Below are 22,479 nucleotides of genomic sequence, written 5' to 3' on the forward strand. Positions count from 1 at the left end.
GTCCAAGAAAGTGTTGAAATCGATGTTGAAGGGTCACCCTCGGCTTTTTTCTAATATAACAGAGCGTGGTGGTCTGCAGCATCAAGTCCCTTTCTGCAAAAGAGTTGGACCATTGAAGGCCGTGATTATCTTAGAACATGTAGATGAAGCAGTTGAAAATAGCTGTTGGTTATGTTCCTCTCCCCCCCCCTCCACACACACACACACACACACACACACACACACATACAAACACATTTTCACTGTTGTACTAAATGTGTGCCTCTTCATGACTATATATATATAAATATATATATATATATATATATATATATATATATATATATATATATATATAATATATATATGTGTGTGTGTGTGTGTGTGTGTGTGTGTGTGTGTGTGTGTGTGCGTGTGTGTGTGTGTGTTTATATGTTCCTTTGCCTCCCTGTGTATTCCCCTCCCATCTACCTTCTTTGCGATCTACATAAAGATCAAATATTCAACAGAGAGTCATGGCACTGATCTACTTTATTAACTATGCTACAGTTATTTCTCTCTCTTCCTCCCTCTTTCTCTCTTTCTCTCTCTCTCTCTTCCCCTTTTCCTGAATCATTCTCACATGAGAAAAGTCACGTGATAAACTGCTGTTTTCTACTTGATACACTGTAGCATATAATGTGTGAGTGAGTGAGTGAGTGAGTGAGTGAGTGAGTGAGTGAGTGAGTGAGTGTGTGTGTGTGTGTGTGTGTGTGTGTGTGTGTGTGTGTGTGTGTGTGTGTGTGTGTGTGTGTGTGTGTGTGTGTGTGATGAATTATATCTGTACAGGATGCATAGTTGGTTTTTCTTCTGATGCAGCTGAGCTCTCATGACCCAGCTGCGTTACATCACACACACACACACACACACACACACACACACACACACACACACACACACACACACACACACACACACACACACACACACGCACACACACACACACACACACACACACACACACACACACACACACACGAATAGTATAATTTACATGCAATAACACACTAAAGACACAACGATAAAATTGGAGGAACAAATTGTATGTGTGTGTGTGAGAGAGAGAGAGAGAGAGAGAGAGAGAGAGAGAGAGAGAGAGAATAAAAAAGAACGCGCACGCGGGAGTGAACCATCCTATGCCAGTGCGCACCGCGCGCACGCACGGAATACCCGGGTATGCCCGGGCATGGCGGCGGCCAACTGTCAGCAGCGCAGCTTCTTCCGGCAGAGAGACCTTCTGAGTGATGAAGAAGACCCGGCCAGACGGCCCGGCTACCACGCATGTGACAGCCGTGCGTGCTCGCACCGTGCACCACCGCGTTGTTGTGACACGACACGCACGACAACAATCTGTGCACCTCCACAGAGAGCGAGCCCCACGGAACCCCTCGACGTCACCTCCCCGCACGAGCGCCCACGCGTCGCCCTCACAAACACATTAAATATTCCATAATGCAATGTTGCAACAACACCATTAGGATATTACGCACACGCACCTTGCGTCCCCCTCGCCAGGCAATACTCTACCATACGCAGCTGAGCATTTCCCAACTCCATTTTGTCTCTCAATCTACAGTGAGTGAAACAGGAGGGGGATACTGGGGGGGGGGGGGGGGGGGGGGGGACCTGCGCTGTACGAAAGGAAATCCTTTGACATTTAAGCTGTAGAAACTGAGAGGGGGGGGGGGATGCTTAAACGAAGACATTCCCGTCCTTAGCATTCTCTTCTGTTTACCTTCCAGTCACCTTTCAGATGAGTAGCCTAGGTCCTACACTACAGCTGGCAGTGGTGTCTGGGCGGATGCGTGGCGTAGCCTACTGTCTAAAAAGCTCCGTAAACTACACATGTGTGCACGGTTACACAAGTTGTCCCCCGCTTCCGCCATTCAAACACACCGATCACCTGACTGTTCGCATCGCATTCTGTTGAGTACTGCAACACATGAAGGAATACTGGGAATGTAGGCCATGCCACGAAAGTCGAACACACAGTTGACAGCATGATGGAAAGCAAAACAGACACCTTAAGTATCATATGACACGAAACCAAAGCAGAAAGCACCTAAAGAAAAACCGATTCGAGTCCGGCCACCACAGCATCGTCCGCCTCATCCCGCTCTCTTTGCATCGCTGCTCACAGCGGATTCATGCAACATCATCCCGTGACACATTGCACATCAACATCCACATCGCCGAGCAGCCCTCTGCAGCCACAAGCACACCACGACGCAGAGGATTAGGAGCGTTTTGGATGCAAATCATTACCTTTGAGTCTGCCTTTCGCTGTCATCATCAAACTGCTTGATGTTTCATTGGAACAAGATGCTAATCTGTCTCTCCCTCTCCCGTCTCTCTCTCCCTCTCGCTCCCCCTCTCTCGCTCTCTCTCTCCCTCTCGCTCCCTCTCTCTCGCTCTCCACTCTCTCTCTTCCACACACAAACACACGCACGCGCACACACACACACACACACACACACACACACACACACACACACACACACACACACACACACACACACACACACACACACACACACACACACACACACACACACACACACACACACACACACACACACACACACACACACACACACACACACACACAGCCTTTCTGGTTGGTGTACTATGTCTGTGACAGTACACACATAGACCGCTAGGAGAGCTAAGCGCGTAAATGAAGCTTATGCAGCATAAGGTGTCGCACGTTGACTTGATTATACACAGAAGCAGAGACATCCCCCGTTAGAAAATGGGGCAATGCCTTGGTGAGGGCTTGAATTCTAATAGAATCGTGTGGGAAGACCCCGATTAATGTTGTGGAAAGCCCTCTCTTTAATAGGATCTTCTGAGACACATCAGTCGCCAGTGAAATGTGTTTGTATTCTAACTTATAATACACGGTAATGTGTAAACGCAGAATCACCATTGGAGATTCGGACAGAAATGATAAAATACCAATAATAATAAATATAAAAATAGTGGCAGGGTGAGCAACATTTCTGCACCGGCCGTGCAGGATTGGCTGGCCCATTTCATCACCCGGTTGGCGGGGCTTGCGTTGCAACCGGACATGCTGGATCCGGGACACGGGAACGGAGGGGCAGCCGTCAAGGTTAGGGGGTCCTCGCCTCGGGGTGGGTAGGCATCGAAGATGAGTCGCCATGCTCCCTGGGACGGGGGAAGCCTGCCGCTGCGCCGAGGGGGAGTAGGCCTATGGGGGAGTAGAAGAGATGTGCACGGTGCAACACGCTACGCACGGGCTACACTTTGTGTTTTGGGGCCAAGTGAGACGCGCTGAGAGAAGGAGAGGAGGCGCGCATGAGGCAGGCTCGACCTCTCCGGGACGGAGGACGCCACTGTGCATGTGCTGCCCGGCACCACCCCGCCATGGGGAGAGGAGGAAACCCCACGCACACCGAGAGACTCATTCACACGGACGCACGCCAACCATCCTCACGCGTACAATAAGGCGAACACTGCCACCCTGTGGACGCATCGCGGGATTCACCAAACGTCCGCTGGATAGTTGTATAGATACGGCCACAGGCTATATGCGCGCATTGTGCACGTAATCACTATAGGCCAGGCGTCTGCTACCTTCACTATCAGAAGAGACATTTTTGGAACCTCTCCCACCAAACCCCTAAAATGAAGATAACGCAGAGTACTAACTGTTGTATACATACATAACATTATATCAAAGAACGAATAGCCTATAGTGCGTTGCGTTTATAAAATCTGTAGTTGTAGGATGTGACGCTTCTTTTGGATGATTAAAATATCGAAACACTTATTCTTGTTATTTTAGTGTCACAGCATCACCTTGATCTCCAAAATAAGAGTTGTTCCCTTTGAAAGAGTTTTTTTTTTTTTTTTATATATATATTATTTATTGAAAGGAATTTTCACATCTCACGCATGCGCTCTGGGTCTGTGTTCGGAGGGCTCATCAGCAGCGCGCCGCCTCGCGTCTAAAGTCACTGGTCGCCACCGCGCTCTGGATCCGCGATGAGGGAGATGACAGCGAATCATCCGGTGTACCGTTAAAGCCTGACATCAGAAGCAACCACAAACAACACTTTGTCCAAACGTTAAGGTCGCCAAGACTCGCCATGACAACGATGTGTCAACGATAAGGGAAATAAGCCACCAAAACTACAGTCATCTATCTAGGGACAGGGTCGCTGAGAACGATCTCCAGCTTTCACAGCGTTCAACGTCCCTCGTCATTCATTGATCAATAGAAAATGTCTTCCAAAATAGAAAACGTAATACTTCATGACGTAATAACACGTTGTGAAGTATCCTAACACGAGGTACGGGTCCGGGTGGAGTGGACGCCCGGTCAGGATGTGGACCCGGGTCCGGACACGGAGGAGTCTGGCCTACATTCACGCCGAGCGAGCCCTGGGAGACTACGATGCTCTCGCGATGACAGCCTGACTTTTCCATGCGACCATATCACTCCGCGCTTCATAAAGCCCAGAGAACATACGACATGCATTATTAACCTCTCATCAAATTGTGCTTTCAATTGAATGTACCGCAATTTATTTTATTTATTTTTTTTAGCCGACGAATATATTTATATCAATGACATAAACTACAGTTGAGGTGTGTAAAAAAAAACAAAAAAAAAAACTAAACGTTGTGTGAACGCTGCTCTGGTGCAACATATGTCGGGGGGAACATTAAAGTCTCCTGTGCGCCTATGCGAGAAAATCCCACAGAGGACCCATTGGACAGCGTCGCGTAGTAGAAAGACAACACGGTGGAAGATTGGAGCCTATGTTTTGTTCTGTGTTTAAAGTAATGGGTCCCAGTAGGTGACACTGCGATGCGTGCCAAGGTGCCACTGTGATACGGTCATACTCCAAGCCCCCCGGGCGTTAAACACGAAGTTCATGGAGCATCGCAGACGACCTGAAACATTTTTTACAATGCCAACACACTTTTTTTCATAGTTTTAAAGAGGATGCTTCCACACAAACTACTGATTTGACATGGTGTAAATTAGTATGTAGGAGAGTAAATATTCACTAAGTAGACTAGCAGTCATCCTTAAGTTCGGTCACTTCAGAGTTGTAAGAAACGGGGTGTTTTGACCCGTCTTAACAATCTGTCCCACCACAGAGAGCCCTGAGCCAGAAGGACGGCTCTATCTCCGTCGTCTGCGCTCAACGAAACCCGGCGCTACAGATGCGCATGTCGGCGGAAGGGTTTTATCCACAGCGCAGTATTGTGAGTGATCCGGCGGCCGCTGCAGTAGGAGGAAGGACCGCGGTAACGGTTCTGGTGCTTCTACCTCTTGTGTCTCTCTCTCACTTTTTGCTTCGAAACCCTGTCGGTGGCGTCTTCTGATATCAATCGGTGATTCGGATGCACAGTGACGGCCTTTTATGACCCACATCCAGCGGCGTTACCCACCGTGCACTGACACCCATCGCCATTTTACCCGCTACACGTTTCCCGTGACAGCAGCGCTAGCACAACAATGGCTCTGAAGAGAATCAACAAGGTGAGGAAGGCCCGCTCCAGCACAGCCCTGCTGTACCACTGTCTAACACCGCTCCATAGCAGGTGTCCATCCACCACGGGGGGTCGTAGTGGGGACGGAGGTGGGCCGTGATCCCGGCGGTCGGTGTCGGTGAAGTTACGGGACGAAGCTCCGCACCGGAGCGGCGGCAGCAGCGGCGCTGCGCCGCGTCGGTGTCGCTGCTCCCCGGGTCCACAGCTCACCTCCACGGGACCGTCCGAAACACGCACACCTCGGTGTATCGGAGCCGTGGTTCACAGGGTTTTATGCGAGGAAAGTGATTGAGTTAATCTACGTGTTTTTCTTCGTCTCCTCCTCGGTCCGCTGGTGTCGGGGTTCAGCTAGCCCGTTAGCCCCGGAGCTAACAGCGCCGGGGCTTCTCCGCCGAGCCGGCTGTGATTTGAGCCTCCTTGTGTTGAGGTGCACTTGTGTGTTCTGTGAGTCACTTCACATCACGGATGGATCTCTTATCGATGGTCGTTCGGCCGGTGTGCGGTGGGCCTGCGTCACGGTGGTAGCCAGCCTGCTAGCCCCCCCCCCCCTCCCCGTGCTAGCGGTGTCACCGAGCTGGTCTGACAGCTAAGGGCTTATTCAACCAGCCTCTAGCCGGGGCTAAAGGTAGATGGTCTGACAGCTAAGGGCTTATTCAACCAGCCTCTAGCCGGGGCTAAAGGTAGATGGTCTGACAGCTAAGGGCTTATTCAACCAGCCTCTAGCCGGGGCTAAAGGTGGCCGGTCTGGATGGTGTGACAGCTAAGGGCTTATTCAACCAGCCTCTAGCCGTAGCTTATCAATCAGCCTCTAGCCGGGGCTAAAGGTGGCCGGTCTGAATGGTCTGACAGCTAAGGGCTTATTCAACCAGCCTCTAGCCGGAGCTAGAGTTGGCCGGTCTGGATGCGGGCCCCCCCGTCGTCGGTCGTACATGTCCTGTTGCTGTCAACAGAAGACCAAACCAATATTATTCGGTCCCTTCTATTTTCAAGTGACCCATTGCGGCACATGCAGGTTAATGTGCTGGCCTCTACATTCGCTGTACCAGCTATTGTAGTTAGACGACCCAAAGTAATGGTTTACTGATGCGCCTTCACTATCCCATTCTATAACCCTGTTCTGTTATTGGTATTACGTTGATGAATAGCAATTTACTACACCGTGGGCCCTTCACGCCGGTTACTCCGTGTATCAATGCCCACAGTAAAACCATTAGCTCCATAAGTCATCTATGCTGCTGTCAGGTGGGCTGCAGATCAGTTCAGAAATGGTGTATAACGTTACATTTTACATACAAAATGTAGTGTAATGCAAGCAAGCTTAGCATTTCATCAATGCTATATCCAGCAGTATTATAGTTCTTGTTGATATGTTCTTAATCACAGTAAGTACATTGGTGTATGTGTGTCATAACTATGCTAACAAATACAACTTTGGCTTCATTTCTTTTTCTCAGGAGTTGACTGACTTGGCACGGGACCCGCCAGCCCAGTGCTCTGCCGGCCCAGTAGGAGAGGACAGTAAGTAGACCTCTACCTGTCTGAGACGCCCACAGCACATACCGTCAACCCTCTTCTTGGTGGTCCATGTTCCATGTAATTTAGTTTGTAAGGGATCAGTAGGTCACCGCCAAGTGTGTTATTAGCCCTCCAGACTAACTTGCACTTCCAAAGTGTGTCATGCTCCCGGCTACGTGTTTCCTTATCCCCAAACCAAGATCTATGGGGAACCAGTTTGTTGTCTGTGTCAGTGATTTAGATTCTCCAGTCTGCAATGACGTCACCAGTTTTTTTGGCAAACAAGTTTGGTTTAGTCTGCCATAGCTTTTTTACTCACATTATGCTTTTACTACTTAAAAAATTCCTATTCCTACATTACTATTTATCAACATAGTAAACTTTGCTCCCCAGTCATAGTTTGGGTCGTCAGAGGCCAATGCTAATTGAGGAAATGTTTTTGTTTTGTTTTGTTTTGTTTGAGACGGGAATTCAAGCCTGTTCTACAAGGTTCCTTCCTACATATGGGCACAGTTTAACCTTTTCCTCCTGTCAACATGGGCATTTTGTGAACAAGGACACAGAGATACACAAACACACACACACCAAATGCAGGTAAATTACTGGGGCAGATTATATGGAAGTTAGACCAGCATCTGGAAGCAATTTTCCCTGCCTGAGGTTCAAACAGCACATAAAATATCTTGTATCTTTGCTTAAGATGAACACTTACACTCAATTATGCTTTATAAGTCTTTTAACAGTGTATGGACAAATCTAGCCAGTGAGATATTCACCTCGGTCTCAACATTAGCCGTTTCCTCATCAAGTTGAACGTTTGCGTCCTAGGTGTTTGTACCGAGCTGGGAAAATGTCAAGAATTGTAAATGATGATGATGCATATTATTGGTTTGCTAAACTTGAGATCTAGAGATGACTGGCTCTCAATAAATGGCCTGTTCTAGGAGCCCCTGTGTTTGAGAGCACCCTGGTCCCCCCCCACCCCCCCCTGCCTCTTCAAACACAACCAAGCCTTCTGTTCAGAGTACAAGTACACTCTAGCCAGCTGCCCATTTCAATTTGAATCAAATTTCAACCCATGCAATATAATGACATTCATTTATACATTTACATTAGATATGAGCACATCTACAGGGTTTTAGTCACACCAGTTTAGGTGGAATTAGGTCTAGGTCTGTTCCTTATGTCATTGAGGCCTCCCTCTTTCAGGCCCATCAGTCCCATTCAGGGATCCATCCCTAGTTACACCAATCAGGAGTAGTAAATAGAGTGGAGAGAGATGGTCTATCATTTTTAGGGCTGTAGTCAACCAAAGGAAATCTTTTAGACCAAAATTAAACTCTACGACCAATAGTTCTGTTTGGAGGAGGTCAGTGTGTTGCAGATCCTCTCATGTTCTTGAGTCCCCCTCGGTAATGGCAGAGCGTCGATGTATAGCAGGTCGCACCAGACGAGCCACAGACACCGTGAACGCACCGGACAGTAGTAGAAAGACAACATGTCAGGAGATTAGAGTCTAGGTTTTGTTCTGTGTATAATGTAATGGGTCCCATTGGGTGACACTGCGATGCGTGCCAAGGTGCCATATGTGATACGGTCATACAAGCCCCCCTGGCGTTAAACACAAAGTGTATGGAAGGAGCATTGCAGATAACCTGAAAAAATATAATTTTTAGAATGCCAACACTTTTTTGTTGTCATTTTTTTAAGCAGATGCTGCCACACAAACTACTGATTTGACATGGTGTGGAGTAAATATTCACTAAGAAGACTAGCAGTCATCCTTAAGTTTGGCGGGTGCAGAGTTGTAAGAAACTGGGTGTTTTGACCTTTCTTATGTCTGATTATTATAACAGAAACTTCAGAGCCTTGAATATTCTTTTTCATAATTAATGTTATTTCTAACACAAAATAGCCCGTCAATCAAAAATAAAATGAATCGGTCTGCATCTGTCCCCCCTGCCCTGAAATGGACGAAGAAGGGTTTTCTTCCTTAGGAAAGCAACGTTGGCAGTTGTCTCACCCAATGACAATTTGGTCGACCAACCTACTAGAATTTGACAGCCCTAATCATTTCCAATCAGTCTTTTATGTTTGTCATTGATAATACAAGTTCTCAATCAATATGTGAAGTAATAGATGTTTTGATCAGGATTTTTTAGAGTGATGCAGAACCTCTTTTTAATAATAGTGAATAGTTGGATCACAAACTTCCTCTAACAATACATGACAGCATTTTATCAAAAAGTCTAGTTTTCTGTTCATTATTCTTCAATGACGATCTTGGATTATGATCATTGTGACATCTTTCTGTAGCTCATTCAACTGGTTAATAAAAAGCAAGTGAAATTGACATACTTATTTCTAAGACTACACCAGCCTAAAAGCCTTTTATTAAATCCTAGGAAGGTAATGATGAGATCCATGGTTCTAAATGAACAAATCTTTTTTTTTTTGCAATACACAATGGTTCCATCTCACCATTTGGAATTGAATTATGAACCCTTGTGTGTTTTTAATAACTTGGAAACAAGTAATTATGAGGTCTGTGTCATCATTAGCCAGCTGTGTGTGTGTGTGTGTGTGTGTGTGTGTGTGTGTGTGTGTGTGTGTGTGTGTGTGTGTTTAATTTGTCCTCAGTGATCCCTTACATAAATGTGGTCTTGAAGGCTATGTTTACAGGATTTTCATCTACATATAAATGTTTGATATGATTGACAGTAATACTTTAAGGTCCCGAACAAAATAGTCTTGACTAAACAATTCCAGATGCCAACCAACATTATATAACTCATAGTTTCCATGGTTTCGATCTTTGATGTTACAGTCAGTGACGGTTTCGACCACAAAGAAGAAATATTCATGCTGGGCAATTTTCAGCTTATGAACCAAAACAAATGTGGTGTGCACAGTATTGGAACTGTTATTGCTTCTTATGCAATTTGTAGTTTTGATGATCCGTCTGCCTTTTACAGTTTAGCAGTACAATCTTGGCAAATGCAACACAGAATGTATAATGTAGAAATTACTTCAAACTTGTTTTTTCACCCCCCAAATCTGTCTTTGCTTTGTTTCAGTGTTTCACTGGCAAGCCACAATAATGGGACCTGTAAGTAATCGCTTGGAAATACGTTTACGCTTCTATGCATAAAACATCATACTATAAATAATGTACCACATAAGTGGACCATTTTCTTTTATCATTGTCCCAATGGGTAGTTTCTGTGATTAATTATCAATCCTTCTTTCCCCCGCTCTAGAACGACAGTCCTTACCAGGGCGGGGTATTCTTTCTGACCATTCACTTCCCCACAGACTACCCCTTCAAACCGCCAAAGGTAAGACACACACACACACACACACACACACACACACACACACACACACACACACACACACACACACACACACACACACCTCTGCTAAACCATGGTGTCCCAGGGCTCCACAGTGGCAGAATGTTATCAGCATCAGATTCATCCAGGTTTCTCTCTAGATGGGGAATAATAGATGCTGCTATTGCTCCGCTCAACATAATGGAAGAAAGAATAGAATAAATGCAAGAAAATGTGTGAACACGAGTATGCTAAGGCAATATAAAATAAATTTAAATGTGTGTGTACAAAAGATGTAAGTCAATCAGTGTTTCCCACAGACCAGGTAGCAATGTGTGGTGCCCCCCTGCAGGGTTGGCAACTTTTGGTTTTTGGCCGGAGTGAGACTCTAGATCGAACGGGTATTTTTCTTTTTTTGCAGTGACATTTGTTGTGAGAGCGTGAGATATTTATACTTAAAAATCGCTTTAAAATAAAAAAAAGCGGAATCAATTTGTCGCGCTCTTTGTTGAATCTGTAGTGCTGTGCCACACATTGGTCTATGTATGGGAAACACTGAGTCAATTAATGAAGGTGCTAAATTTACAAGGCTAGAGCTCCCGCGATTCGTCAACGTCATCAGTGACTTTGCTGAAATTGTATTTCTAAAATGCAATTGCTGCAATTGCTTCAACTTCAATATCCCGTTGTTGCTGTGTTCACTTCAGCCACTTTTGATTCCAGTCATTGTTAGGGTTAGTAGTAGTAGCAGTAGTAGTAGTAGTAGTCATTGTTTGTAGCAGAGTCTGCTGTCAGTGGGGTTAGGCGTGAAGGTTCCCCCAGACAAAAAGCTTCAGTCTGCTAATGCTTTAAATGAGCCGTCTGCTTGCTGCGCAAAAACATCTGTGGCATTTCACAGCCGCAGTACCACCCTGCTACCTTTAGAATTTTACAGGTGTAGGCTGTAATCTGGCTTTACGCTACATTGATTGACTGTGTGTTTGTCGGGATGATTACCTCAGGGATATTCGGAAATAACGACGGTATGATTCGATACCGTCAAAAATACAAGTGCCCCTCTTTGCATTGATCTTATGAAAATATCTTATATTGTGTTTCTTTATTTTGGCCAAGTTTTGAAGCAGGATATATAATTAAATAGTTGCGTTGTTGTTGAGACTGAATGAAAAAGTCTGATAGTCTTTCAATATTGACCTCCCGCCCGGAACGTCATGACATCAAATCTGAAGGTGACATTTATAGCAGCATAATGATGTGTATTAAAACCATCACACATCTCACTAGCAGTTTATGTAGTTTGATGATGGCATTGGATATCGACGGTCCGTATTACAGTGATCTGGTGCAGGGAACTAAAGTCAAGATTGCCGTGTGTCCAGCGACGTCTACCTGCCCAGGAGACGGTCGAGCAGCAGCACTCCTCTCTATAGAGCCATCGTTTGGTCCATATTTACAACATTAGACTAACTAAAACGCCATTGGCTCGGATACGGCAACGTTTCAAAATGTCCCTAATGGATTAAAATGTTAAAATGCTGTTTTGTTGTGCACCCGTTTTTTTCACTCAAGTCTGCGATGGTTTCCATCAATGTACACATGTGGAAAGTAAGTGTATGGTGTGTTATATACAGGCTATGTGCGCTACACCCACACCGGAGCGCCACTGGCCACATAGTTTCTCACCTGCTTGTGAAGGTTGCAGAGCTCGCGGGATACTCTTCTGAACTGCAGTCTTTAATGTTGAAGGCCAATTAGGTACATTTTGAAACGGGAGACATATCTGGTTTAACGGTGTCAAAGTTAGGCTGCTGCTGAGGGCAGGGAACTTTGTAGTTTGCCTATTGTGTAGGAATTTTGACCTAAATGATGACTCAATAGAGAGCAGTGCTGCTTCACTTGTTTGCCCGTGTCCTCAGAAGGTCTACACCGCTAGACACACGTGACTCGTGCGAATGATCACATCTTCGGTTCAATGAGGTCGTCTCTGGAATTCGGAGTGTGAATTAGGCCTGGGCAATAAAACAATAAATGATCGTATCGTGATAGAGTTTTGATCAACATAAAACATGTTCAATATATATCGATAAGAGAGCCATATCGCCCAGGCCTAGTGTGAATATCTCTTAACTTAAGAAAAAAAAACTAAAAAAAGATGTTCAAGCTGTGAAAGCTGCTAATTTCTTCATTTTAAACACAGAGAACTAGGCTGCTTTACGTTTCACTGTCAGTTTTAATGTTGGGAGTTCCTGGCAGGCAATCGTTACTGTAAAACCTGTCGACTGGTGCGGAGCGCAGCCCACCGGGCTAGCCAGTAAACGATGGCTAACAAACCGATAAACAGTGAAACCTTCGGAGACTGTAATAACAATGGAGCCATTTTTATTATACAAATGAAGGCGAACAAAAACCTGAGGAACCAAGAGCCCTGAGAACCATTTGTCGACTATGAGGGTTCAGCCCCCAAAGGAACATGGGGAATATTACGATGTCTTACATTACGTATTATGTTGGATATTGATTACATGTCGGTTATTCTTATTCCGCTATCTCTTTATCTGTCAAATGCAAGGCCATCTGAAATAATTAGCATGCATTTTTGGATTTAAAAAAATCATTGTTTAGACAAATGGTTCAATCGATGGATTAATCAATGTAGAATCACCGTAAGTGGCTGCTCTACTATAAACATTGAAATGGTCTATGGTCCTCCACAGACATGCTGCCCTGTCCTTTGCCCATCATGCCAATGTCTTCTGTTCCCCTTCCACAGGTTGCATTCACCACAAGAATCTACCACCCAAATATCAACAGCAACGGCAGCATTTGCCTTGATATTCTGCGGTCACAGTGGTCCCCCGCCCTCACCATCTCCAAAGGTAGGCCCCCCCCACCCCCTTCCCCTCGGGTCCTCCTCTCCGCCCTGACAGGGCTGCCTCTGTGAGGCCGCTTGCATCGAGGTTCTAACCAGCCATGGCGTTCCACCGACCAAAGAGAGAGACAGCCCTTGGTTGATGAGGCTGTGTGATGTCATGGTTAGGAAGGGCAGGTTTAACTATAGTATAGCCTATTGGGTCTGTGACTTATGGCCTTTCTATGGAGAGTGCTGTGTTGGCTCAAACGACCTCGGCCTCTTTGTAACGGACCTCATAACGTAACGGGCGGTAGTGGAGCAGCCCCTATTGAGTTTCCTGTCGTGGTTCAGGCAGTAAACATTGCACAGGTGATGCGTGCGCTGTTGAGTGCGGGCGTTTAATAGGTCATAGTTGGTCAGGTAGTTGGTCTGCTCTTTGTCAGGTTTCAGGCACACACACTACACCAAACAACCTTTTGTGTGTATAGTTTGCCTCGAAAGTGGAAACACAGTTTGGTAACGGTCAACCTTTTCGCTAAGACCGGGCTGAAACACATGCTTATTGAGCATTGGGGGGGTTTACAAGTGCAGTGAAACAGCTAACGCAGCTAATATTACAATCTATGAGGTGATGTGCAGCAAGGGGTGGCTGCATTTCTCTCCGATGCTTTGAGTCATGAACAGGGTTACAACAAGGTTATACCTTCTTTTTTATTATGTTTTACTCCTGTAGCATGGACATAACTGAAGTGTATGCCTATGTTTGTAGTGTTGCATTTTTAAGATGATTTGTTGAATAATTGAATATTGCAAGCAGAACATATCTTTTATTAATGATTCGACATGAATGTGTAAAATGGATCATATGATGTATTCCATGATGTTCATGTTAACATGGATATTTATGTCTCCTTTTTCTGTTCATGAACAATGGGTTCATCGCCCCAAACAAGCTTTTAAAGTTCCCTTTATAGATCCATGTGTGGCTACATCTCATGCGGTGACATTGAACACAAAACAACTGATTTAGTTTGAGAGCCATTCTGTCCTGCTCAGCGTTTGTGGCCCTCTATTCTGGTATGGGGTCCCTGAGGAGCCATCAGGCCTTATTGTTCTGTGTCTTTGTGTGAACCACAGTAATGGCCACCGTAGCATTGGCCATAACAAAAGGCTTCCTAATGGACCATCTATCAACATAGGCGGAGCTTTACTAGCACCGTGCTGAACTTGAACCCTGTGCGAGGGCTGCTCTGCATCTGCTCACTTCTTTGGAAGTCTGTTGGTAGCCACCGATCTCCTGTTCATCTTGTGGCTCTCCCCCTCCCGCAGTTCTCCTCTCCATCTGCTCTCTGCTGTGTGATCCGAACCCAGACGACCCCTTAGTACCTGAGATCGCCCGCATCTACAAGACGGACAGGGACAAGTAAGTCCCGGCTTCAGCTCTACCAGGAGGGACTCCTAATCCTAACTAGAAAGAGAGCTAGATCTTATTATATGGTCGGTCCAGCAATGGCTAAAGAAATGCAATTTTCTGGTTGTTCTGAGCTTTACAAAATGTACATACATTTATTTTTCTTGCATGCGTGTCAAACAAAACAAGGACATTTTATGCATCACTCTGGTAACTTTTGTTTTACATTTATAACATTTATTTAAGATAAGATAAGATAAGATAGGTCCTTTATTAATCCCCCTTAGGAGAAATTCACGAGTGACCAGCAGTACAGTGGGAAAGAGTGCAAAACAAGAGTATATATACAAATAAATTTACCAATTGAAATAAAATATAATCAAAAACTATTTGAATGAGATAAACATACTATATACATGTAACTGTCCGTTTGTAGGTGACTTGTGCTTAACTACATTTACTACATTTAACAAAAAAAAATCTAACATCAAAACACAATCCCTCTTATAATTAGTTGCAGCCCAAATTTGATTATTATTATTACTTAATTAATTGTAACTAGGAAATCACCAAATCCCTTAGTAGGACAGTATTGACATTCCGTCTTGATGCTCACACATTGTGAATCCTGGGTAACAACAATAGTGTTTTCATAAGCAATCTTAACATCCTTGTTTATAGGAATCAGTTTCATGCCATGCTAATGTTATATAAACATTAGGAGTGACCTCGATTCTACACCGTTTAAAATCTTCGATAGAAAGACACTTGGTTGACCTTCGTCTATAATAGTCTAATAATCTGTTGGGAAAACAGATTTAAAAAAGTGTATCAGAGGGTCATTCCACTGGGAGGATGTAGGTGATAAATCAGTGAAGAGGCTTCTTGAAAGAAAAGCCTACAAGTTAAACAATGTTTTATTCTGTAGGGGTTTGATTCTTGTCTCCTCTGCAATTTACTGTTATGTTTTGCTTTGAATAAAAGTCCTTATTGTTCGTTTGATAAGCCCTTTGTGAAATGACAGTGGCATTATCCAATCTTTATTTATTTTAAACACACACAAAAAGATTTAACGTTAGCATTATTACTTAACCATTATATAAAAAATAAGTAAAATGCAAGCTGTCAACCTCAGCTGCACATCATACCCCTGGTAAATTGGTAAATTATTCTCTACACCGATAGGGCAGAAGTGTATTTTAGCTGTTCTGTACTCTGCATCATTCCCATGTATTTGTAATTTGTAATCAGTCAAAGCCTCTATGTTGCCTTTATCAATGGTCGGCTGTTGATGCCGTGCGTAATCAGACAGAACGGAGTTCTCGGACTCCACAGAGCCCAGAGATCCTTGATGTGTTAGATTAATTACTGTACATTATGTTGGTGTGTATTTAGGCTTATAGTAGCCTTTATTTTCTTTCAAATCGAATGCAGACGCTGACATGAACAGACCATAGCTGCTGTGGGAAAGCACCTAAACCACACAAGTTTTCATTGAGCTGCATTTATAAAAATACACATATCCTATATGATTTGACCATCCGTTCACTATGACTCTGCTCTGACAAATCATATCAGACTATGCAAATCCTTAGTGGAGGACAGCCCTAATTAAACCCTCATCCTGTAACGTGTGGTGCCCTGGAGACCAGCTCAGTCTGAGGGGCTGTCTTCAGGGAGCCACTACAGAGAAGAGCTGCTGGATGAGATTGATCACCAGCCCTGTGGAACCGTTAAAGACACGACCAAACGCTAACACTCTTCTCTCTCGTCTCTTCGTCGCAGGTACAACAGAATAGCGCGGGAATGGACACAAAAGTATGCAATGTAGTGTTGGAGCAGAACCATGGCCAACCACCTCTACGACTGAAGGCTAGGGGAACTTTGAAGTAAAGAGAAAACAAGCGACAACAACAACAAAAAAAAGTACAAATGAAAAAGCTTAAAACAAGATCTTGTTGGTTTCCATTGGAGTGCTTTCTTTGAGCCACGCCCTCCCCCCCCCCCCCCCCCCCCCCCCCCACCACCAGAGCACCTGTAGAACTCCCTCTCCCCCCCCGGGGCCCTCGGTGTGTCCCCCCCCCCGCCCACTCTGCTGTACATATTTTCAACTCGATATGGAAAACAAGCCCCTCCCTCCCGCCCTCCTCCCCCCCCTGTGACCCGACCCCCCTCCCCCTCCCCCGGGCCACGGTACCCTTTTGTTTTATTTGATTTGGTCACGTCCTTCCCATCACACGGCGTACGGACGGCGTGCCACACGCCAGACGCCCCGATCTCCCAGTTCTGAACCCATGTGCGCAAATTCACTCCCTCACCGCTTACTCCAAACGTTGATCACTTTAAGGCATTCCTTTTACCATCAGTAAAGCTTAGGGGACCTGCTCACCCACCCCCCACCCCCCCAGGGGATGACGGGTGGCTCGGGGTAGAGGGATCATGTTTACGCTCTGCACTCTTTCTTGATTTACATTTTTCTTTGTATTCTTTTTTCTTTTTTTTTTTCTATGCCTCATCACCGACTGTAGAGGTGACAATTCAAGCAAGCGGGGTCGGCAGTCGTGTCAAGGGGGCACGTTGAATTTTCTATGAGGAATTCTATTTAAAAAAAATAATAAAAAATCATAGCAGGACGTGTGAAATGGAGAACGTAATGTAAACGGGCAGTTCTGGTCTCCTCTTCCATTCTACGAAAGGACTTGATCTGGTCACCCTTCCACAACCCCCACCCCCCCCACCCCCCGCCTCACTGTGGCCATAGAACAAAGTTCTGCCCTTTACACACGCACACGCGCACAAACCAATGCTTTCCCCATATCACCTCCACCGACATTAGACATTCACAACGTGGAAGTTCTACACCAGGTAATCCGTTTTTATTTTAATTTTATTTGAATAGGTTTTTTTGTTTGTTTGAATCCCATAACTTTTTTTAAATATTATTTTGCTATTGTTAAATTAGAGGCTAATATCTTAAAGGCTACAGGACTGGCTTGGGCTCTGGGAGCGAGGAGATCCCACACTCCTCGCACACAACTTCTGTATATTGAATTACCTGAGAGGCTCGTTGAGCTTTGTGTGTTGATTAAACTGTGTAATAAAAGCTGTGGCTCCTGTTTTGACTCATTTCCAGGGCCCCTAGTGGCCACTGTTTCAAGATGGCGACACACGTCATGACTAGGTTTAATTGACATAATGAAGGGATTCTTACTGGAATTATGAAGTCATTCCAACGCTGGACCGACGAGATGGTGTTTTTGAGAGGGTGGTTATAAGTGATTTACTTTGGTCAATTGACTTATGTTCAATCAGAATATCAGGAACATTATTCTCAGATAAAGTAAGTGATGAATTATTCTAATAACTTGCCGGATGTACCATTAAGTTATACGCTTCTTGAATGCACACTGAAGATGAAAATCAAATACATTTGCATCACTCCATATTTAGTGGAAAGATTATTTTTTAACAACTTTTTAATGTTTTTTTTCTTCTATTCGTTTACAATAACACGTCTTACACTAAAGTCGTTATTGTAAACGAATAATAATTTATTTTGTTGATATATTTACTGGTGTGTATGAACCATGTATCTACGATTGAACAAGCTACCGTGTGGAGCTCTGGTCCTGATTGGCTGAGGTCCCCCCGTGACGTCACCTAACGAGGAAGCGCATTACATAGGGCAGAGTTCGGCCTACGGAAGCTCGCCAGTGACCTTGTTGGGTAAGCAGATACGAGCTCCGCCAGAACCAACATGACCATGCCTACCTTATCAAGCGCTGGATTCAGGATATCGAAAGGTAATTTAAGTGGATATATCTTAACAAACTAATGTGTCTTAGCTTTGCTGCATAGCCAATACTAACTACTTCTTCTACAGATTGCATTAATAACCATAAATCTGCAACGTTTGTCTTGATGCTGAGCAGTCCTGGTAACGCAGATCATAACTCCTTCATTGTTTGCTCCAAACTGTTCCTGAAGGTCGGGTATGGATTATGTTTAAGGGGCTGATGTCCATGTTAGCTAACCTGTAGCCCTGTGGCTGCATTGGTTTTATGTGACACTTCACACACTTGGACCAGCAGCTCTGGTCATAACCCACCGATCACGACAACAACACGTCTTCTCCCTCTCTCTGAAATTAAGTTCATTTGTAAGGCGTGCAGGCTGGCTTGCATCTCCCCTGTGTTAATCCGTTAAAGATAGCCTTCTATGAATACAGTCACAATGTTTTAATTGTCTCCAGTCCCAGAGTTAAAGCCTTGTGTCTGTCTGACTTTAAGGTGTTTATTTACACAGTGGACGCTTGGCTCTGACACCTGGTTGTCGGTGTTTTAAATTAATAATGTTGGGAAGGGATGCCAATCGCACCATCATGAGACAATCAGCTGGTACAATAATCTGCAAGTTACTGTTGAGCTCGACGAGAAAGTCAGCACAACAAAGTCAACACAACTATTACCAAAGCAATGCAAACAATTACGAGCGCGGTTGATCTAATATGATCAGTTTTTATAAAAGAAGGCTCCTTCAAGTGTATAGTTTTGCACTGGATACTACTATGGTGCATATTTCTGTGGTGTAATAATGGCGCAGGGATTAGCGATTAGCTAACCTACAACACTGTGGTAGCATTTAGTTAAATAAAATGTACCTTGTAAATGTAATTCACGTCTTCGAGATAATTCGCATAATATTGCTGAAGGCTCTTTAATGTGTGTATCGGAGTATACACACATATCTATAGTATATCGTATATCGGAGGCCAGCATCCTGTGGAGAACCGAGATGTCCATCTATCATTCTTTATATTTATCCTTTTTGTACACACTTTCTCCGAGTCTATCCTGACGATCTAACAGGTAAGGCTCACCATGCCCTAGTCTTTAGAGATGGGAGAGAAATGGCATGAAGAGCATGGCAGCTCAACAGAAACAGGACCCAGGTTTCTGGAGCTGGGAGGCAGCATGAAGTATACAGAGCCCTCCAGAGATCCTACAGCCTCTTCTCTGTCATGGTCCATCAGAATTCAAACATTACTGGTGGTCGCTCCTGAATGAGTGCTTTCCATCCATGATTGTTGGCATAAGAGATATTGATTTAATTTTATAAAGTGACAGACCGTGTTCAGGACCATGGCTCTCGACTTGGACCATGGATACTTTCCTCTTTGTACGAGCCCGGCCGCCTGTATAGCGTGTCTCCCCCTCTCCCTCCCTGCAGACCAGCTGATCGTAGCTGTGCCCGTGGCGGTGGTGGCGGCCACCGGCGGCTTCCTCCTCAGCAGCTACCTGAGCGGACGCAGCTGCAAGAAGGGCCGCGTCAACACCTGCATCTGCAAGGACAGCCCCAAGGTGGTGCACAGCTGTGACATGGAGGACATCGGCACCAAGGCCGTCTACTGCCGCTGCTGGAAGTCCAAGAAGGTCTGCGGCTCCTCGTCCCACTAAACCCTAACCCTAACCCTAACCCTACCCTAACCACCGCGCCGGGCAGCATGACCCGACGCGTGTGTGGTTGAGACCAAACCATGATAATTAATGGGCGTCACTAGGCCAGCCAATTGTCCTGTTAGGCCTGCCTGGACTAATGGAGCATTCAAATGAGAGACCTGCAACCTGTGTTAGGGAACGCTCTGTATTCAATCTCACTCCACATTACGTTTTCTGGAACATCAAAATTGGACTCAATGTTTCTCAGTCTATGGAGAGACGGCACTATTTGGATTTGCTTGTTCGTTCTCACCTAGTTTAAAATATTCTTGCTACCCCGGCTGTATTAGAATTTTAGATTAAATAATCAATGTGATCGAAAAGGGTTCAGAGTCCCTGCTGCTATTCATAGATGGGGATGACCATTGTAATGGAAGCGTCTGTAGCTACTACTACTAATGGGCTAATTAGACAAATCACTGACCTGATGAGCAGGCTACAGGAATGGGTCAAATCCTTGACTCCGGGGTTTCACCTTTCAAGAATGGGCCTTTATTTCAGTTAGAATCTCATTTGTGTGCTTCTCCAAAGAAAACGTTGTTAAAGCAGTGCATTGTGGGAGGAGAGCATACGTCTGTGAAACACACACAGGATCTACATCGCCGTTGCCTGCCCTGTTTAGTCATGGAAATGAGCTGCGTGGGATATGCTGATTTTTATGCTGCGTTTGTGTTTACACTGTTTGATCCCCTGCTGCTCAATTATGCAAAAAAAACATTGTCACTTTAGGAGACAATGACGTTTGGTCAACTAGCGGTGAAACCCTTTTTATATAATAGGGCTATCACTTAGGGCTAACACCCTTACCCACTTTTCAATTCACCTTTTCAGTCTGTAAAATGTAAATAATGGCATGTCCATTAAAAGTCAACAGAGCCCAAAGTGATATTTGCAGCACCGTTGGTCTTATTTTATTTGTGTTTCATTGTTCAGTCATTAGTTGACTCTAGGGTGGGTGCAGAGTTTGAGGATACTCATGACTCACCTGTTCAGAGTTCACCTAGACTGCACAGCCTCCCCCTCCCACCCCTCCTACTTATTGTATGTTGTACGTCCGGGCACTTAATGTACGCACTTATTGTATGTCGAGCTTAGCTATAGAACTTGTAGCATCTTATCCTAGCTATCTTTGTCACTCGGTTCTTTGAACATCCTTACTGTATCCACAGCGATATATTGTTTCACCTCCTTCTGACAAATGTTCTAATTGTAAGTCGCTTTGGATAAAAGCGTCTGATAAATGTAAGTTCAATGTAACTGAAGCCTTTTTTATGAACTAGTCCTGCGTTGTGTCCTTCCTGTAGTTCCCGTACTGCGACGGGGCCCACACCAAACACAACGAGGAGACCGGGGACAACGTGGGGCCCCTCATCATCAAGAAGAGAGACGCCTGAACCGGCCGTCCGGCCCCCGGTCCGCACGGCGCTGCCCACCCATCGCACTCAGGGGACCCCCGGCCTTCATAACCACTGCTGCAATCACAACCATAACGCTGATGATTAAACCGAGAGCTCTGTGTGTGTTTTAATCAACCTCGGCGGTGACCTGATTTCTGAGTCCTAACCCGGGGATGACTGCTTGTATTTAAATCATTCGTTGTTCACCAAGGGGACATGACCTGGACACCAGTGTGTTCTTACACTGGGTGGGACGTGACGACGCGGGGGGGGGGGGGGGGGGGGGGGGCTCTCTGTGCCGTCCAGAGTTAATTTGGTCGTTCACAACGGTTGTGTGTAAAGACGAGGTGTCTTCTGTTGACCTGTTCTGCTCTGATGGTGAGGTCATTCTTCATTCTCCATCAGCTCTCTGTCCCACTCAGCTCAATCCCGTTTTTACGCTGAAACTTTTCATAACTACAGCTGCACTTTGTGGTCAAAACGCAAAAATAAATCTGACTGTTTTCTTGAATTTATCTGTATTAATTTATTTTCTGCTTTTGTCGATCTTCCGCTGGGTCACTTAAGGTGTCTTGTAAATTGAGTCTAGTAGTTATACAGTAATGCGCACACATTCAATCTGATAACAAAGAGAAACGATATATATGTACTGCTGGTAGATCTTGATTCTGTTTTATGTTGTATCTGATAGGTGAGATGCGGCAAAAAGGCCTGCCTTGAAAATAATTTATTTTGCTTGAGTAATTTTCCTTTGATGCCGTGTCTGATTTTGCTGATTCGTTGTGTGTGATATATAAAATGTTGTGAATAAACATTTTAAGTGGTCGGATTTCTAGGTCATACTTTCTTGTGTGTAAAGACCTGCATTAAGTAGGCTACTTTGATTTGTGGCTGTGTGTGTGAAATGGATTGCTTCCGAGCA

The 22,479-nt window shown here is 44.9% G+C and overlaps 3 protein-coding genes across 3 annotated transcripts in view; 2 read left to right on the forward strand and 1 right to left on the reverse strand.

Annotated features, from left to right (window-relative positions):
- The window catches only part of LOC311345236 (protein phosphatase 3 catalytic subunit alpha-like), a gene marked incomplete at both ends in the record, with an annotated part of 19,383 nt that extends 14,910 nt beyond the window's left edge, over positions 1 to 4,473 (reverse strand). The window contains 2 exon segments of the mRNA XM_084469609.1: positions 3,092 to 3,232; positions 4,411 to 4,473. Coding sequence (XP_084325735.1) covers positions 3,092 to 3,232; positions 4,411 to 4,473 — 204 coding nt within the window.
- Positions 4,474 to 5,271: 798 nt separating this feature from the next.
- LOC311345064 (ubiquitin-conjugating enzyme E2 D3) lies at positions 5,272 to 17,759 on the forward strand. Its single transcript, XM_084469428.1, has 7 exons — positions 5,272 to 5,539; positions 7,005 to 7,068; positions 10,143 to 10,174; positions 10,326 to 10,403; positions 13,171 to 13,276; positions 14,581 to 14,674; positions 16,448 to 17,759. The coding sequence occupies exons 1-7, from the start codon at positions 5,516 to 5,518 to the stop codon at positions 16,491 to 16,493; spliced, it is 444 nt and encodes a 147-aa protein (XP_084325554.1). The 5' UTR covers positions 5,272 to 5,515; the 3' UTR covers positions 16,494 to 17,759.
- A 596-nt stretch (positions 17,760 to 18,355) lies between these two features.
- Positions 18,356 to 22,382, forward strand: LOC311345151 (CDGSH iron-sulfur domain-containing protein 1). Its single transcript, XM_084469523.1, has 3 exons — positions 18,356 to 18,465; positions 19,892 to 20,094; positions 21,465 to 22,382. Exons 1-3 carry the CDS (start codon positions 18,420 to 18,422, stop codon positions 21,552 to 21,554), a joined length of 339 nt encoding a protein of 112 aa, XP_084325649.1. The 5' UTR covers positions 18,356 to 18,419; the 3' UTR covers positions 21,555 to 22,382.
- Positions 22,383 to 22,479: the final 97 nt, after the last annotated feature.

Source organism: Micromesistius poutassou (assembly GCF_964030765.1).
Source record: "Micromesistius poutassou genome assembly, chromosome: 6".
Taxonomy (NCBI): domain Eukaryota; kingdom Metazoa; phylum Chordata; class Actinopteri; order Gadiformes; family Gadidae; genus Micromesistius; species Micromesistius poutassou.

What these genes read in the sequence shown, in the direction of transcription:
- LOC311345064 (XM_084469428.1), top strand. Translation starts at nt 5,516, where the DNA reads ATGGCTCTGAAGAGAATCAACAAG. An exon ending in AAGCCACAATAATGGGACCT is followed by an intron (nt 10,175 to 10,325) that starts GTAAGTAATCGC and finishes CCCCCGCTCTAG; the next exon opens with AACGACAGTCCTTACCAGGG. An exon ending in TACAAGACGGACAGGGACAA is followed by an intron (nt 14,675 to 16,447) that starts GTAAGTCCCGGC and finishes TCTTCGTCGCAG; the next exon opens with GTACAACAGAATAGCGCGGG.
- LOC311345151 (XM_084469523.1), top strand. Translation starts at nt 18,420, where the DNA reads ATGACCATGCCTACCTTATCAAGCGCTGGATTCAGGATATCGAAAG. An exon ending in TGGATTCAGGATATCGAAAG is followed by an intron (nt 18,466 to 19,891) that starts GTAATTTAAGTG and finishes CCCTCCCTGCAG; the next exon opens with ACCAGCTGATCGTAGCTGTG. An exon ending in GCTGCTGGAAGTCCAAGAAG is followed by an intron (nt 20,095 to 21,464) that starts GTCTGCGGCTCC and finishes TCCTTCCTGTAG; the next exon opens with TTCCCGTACTGCGACGGGGC.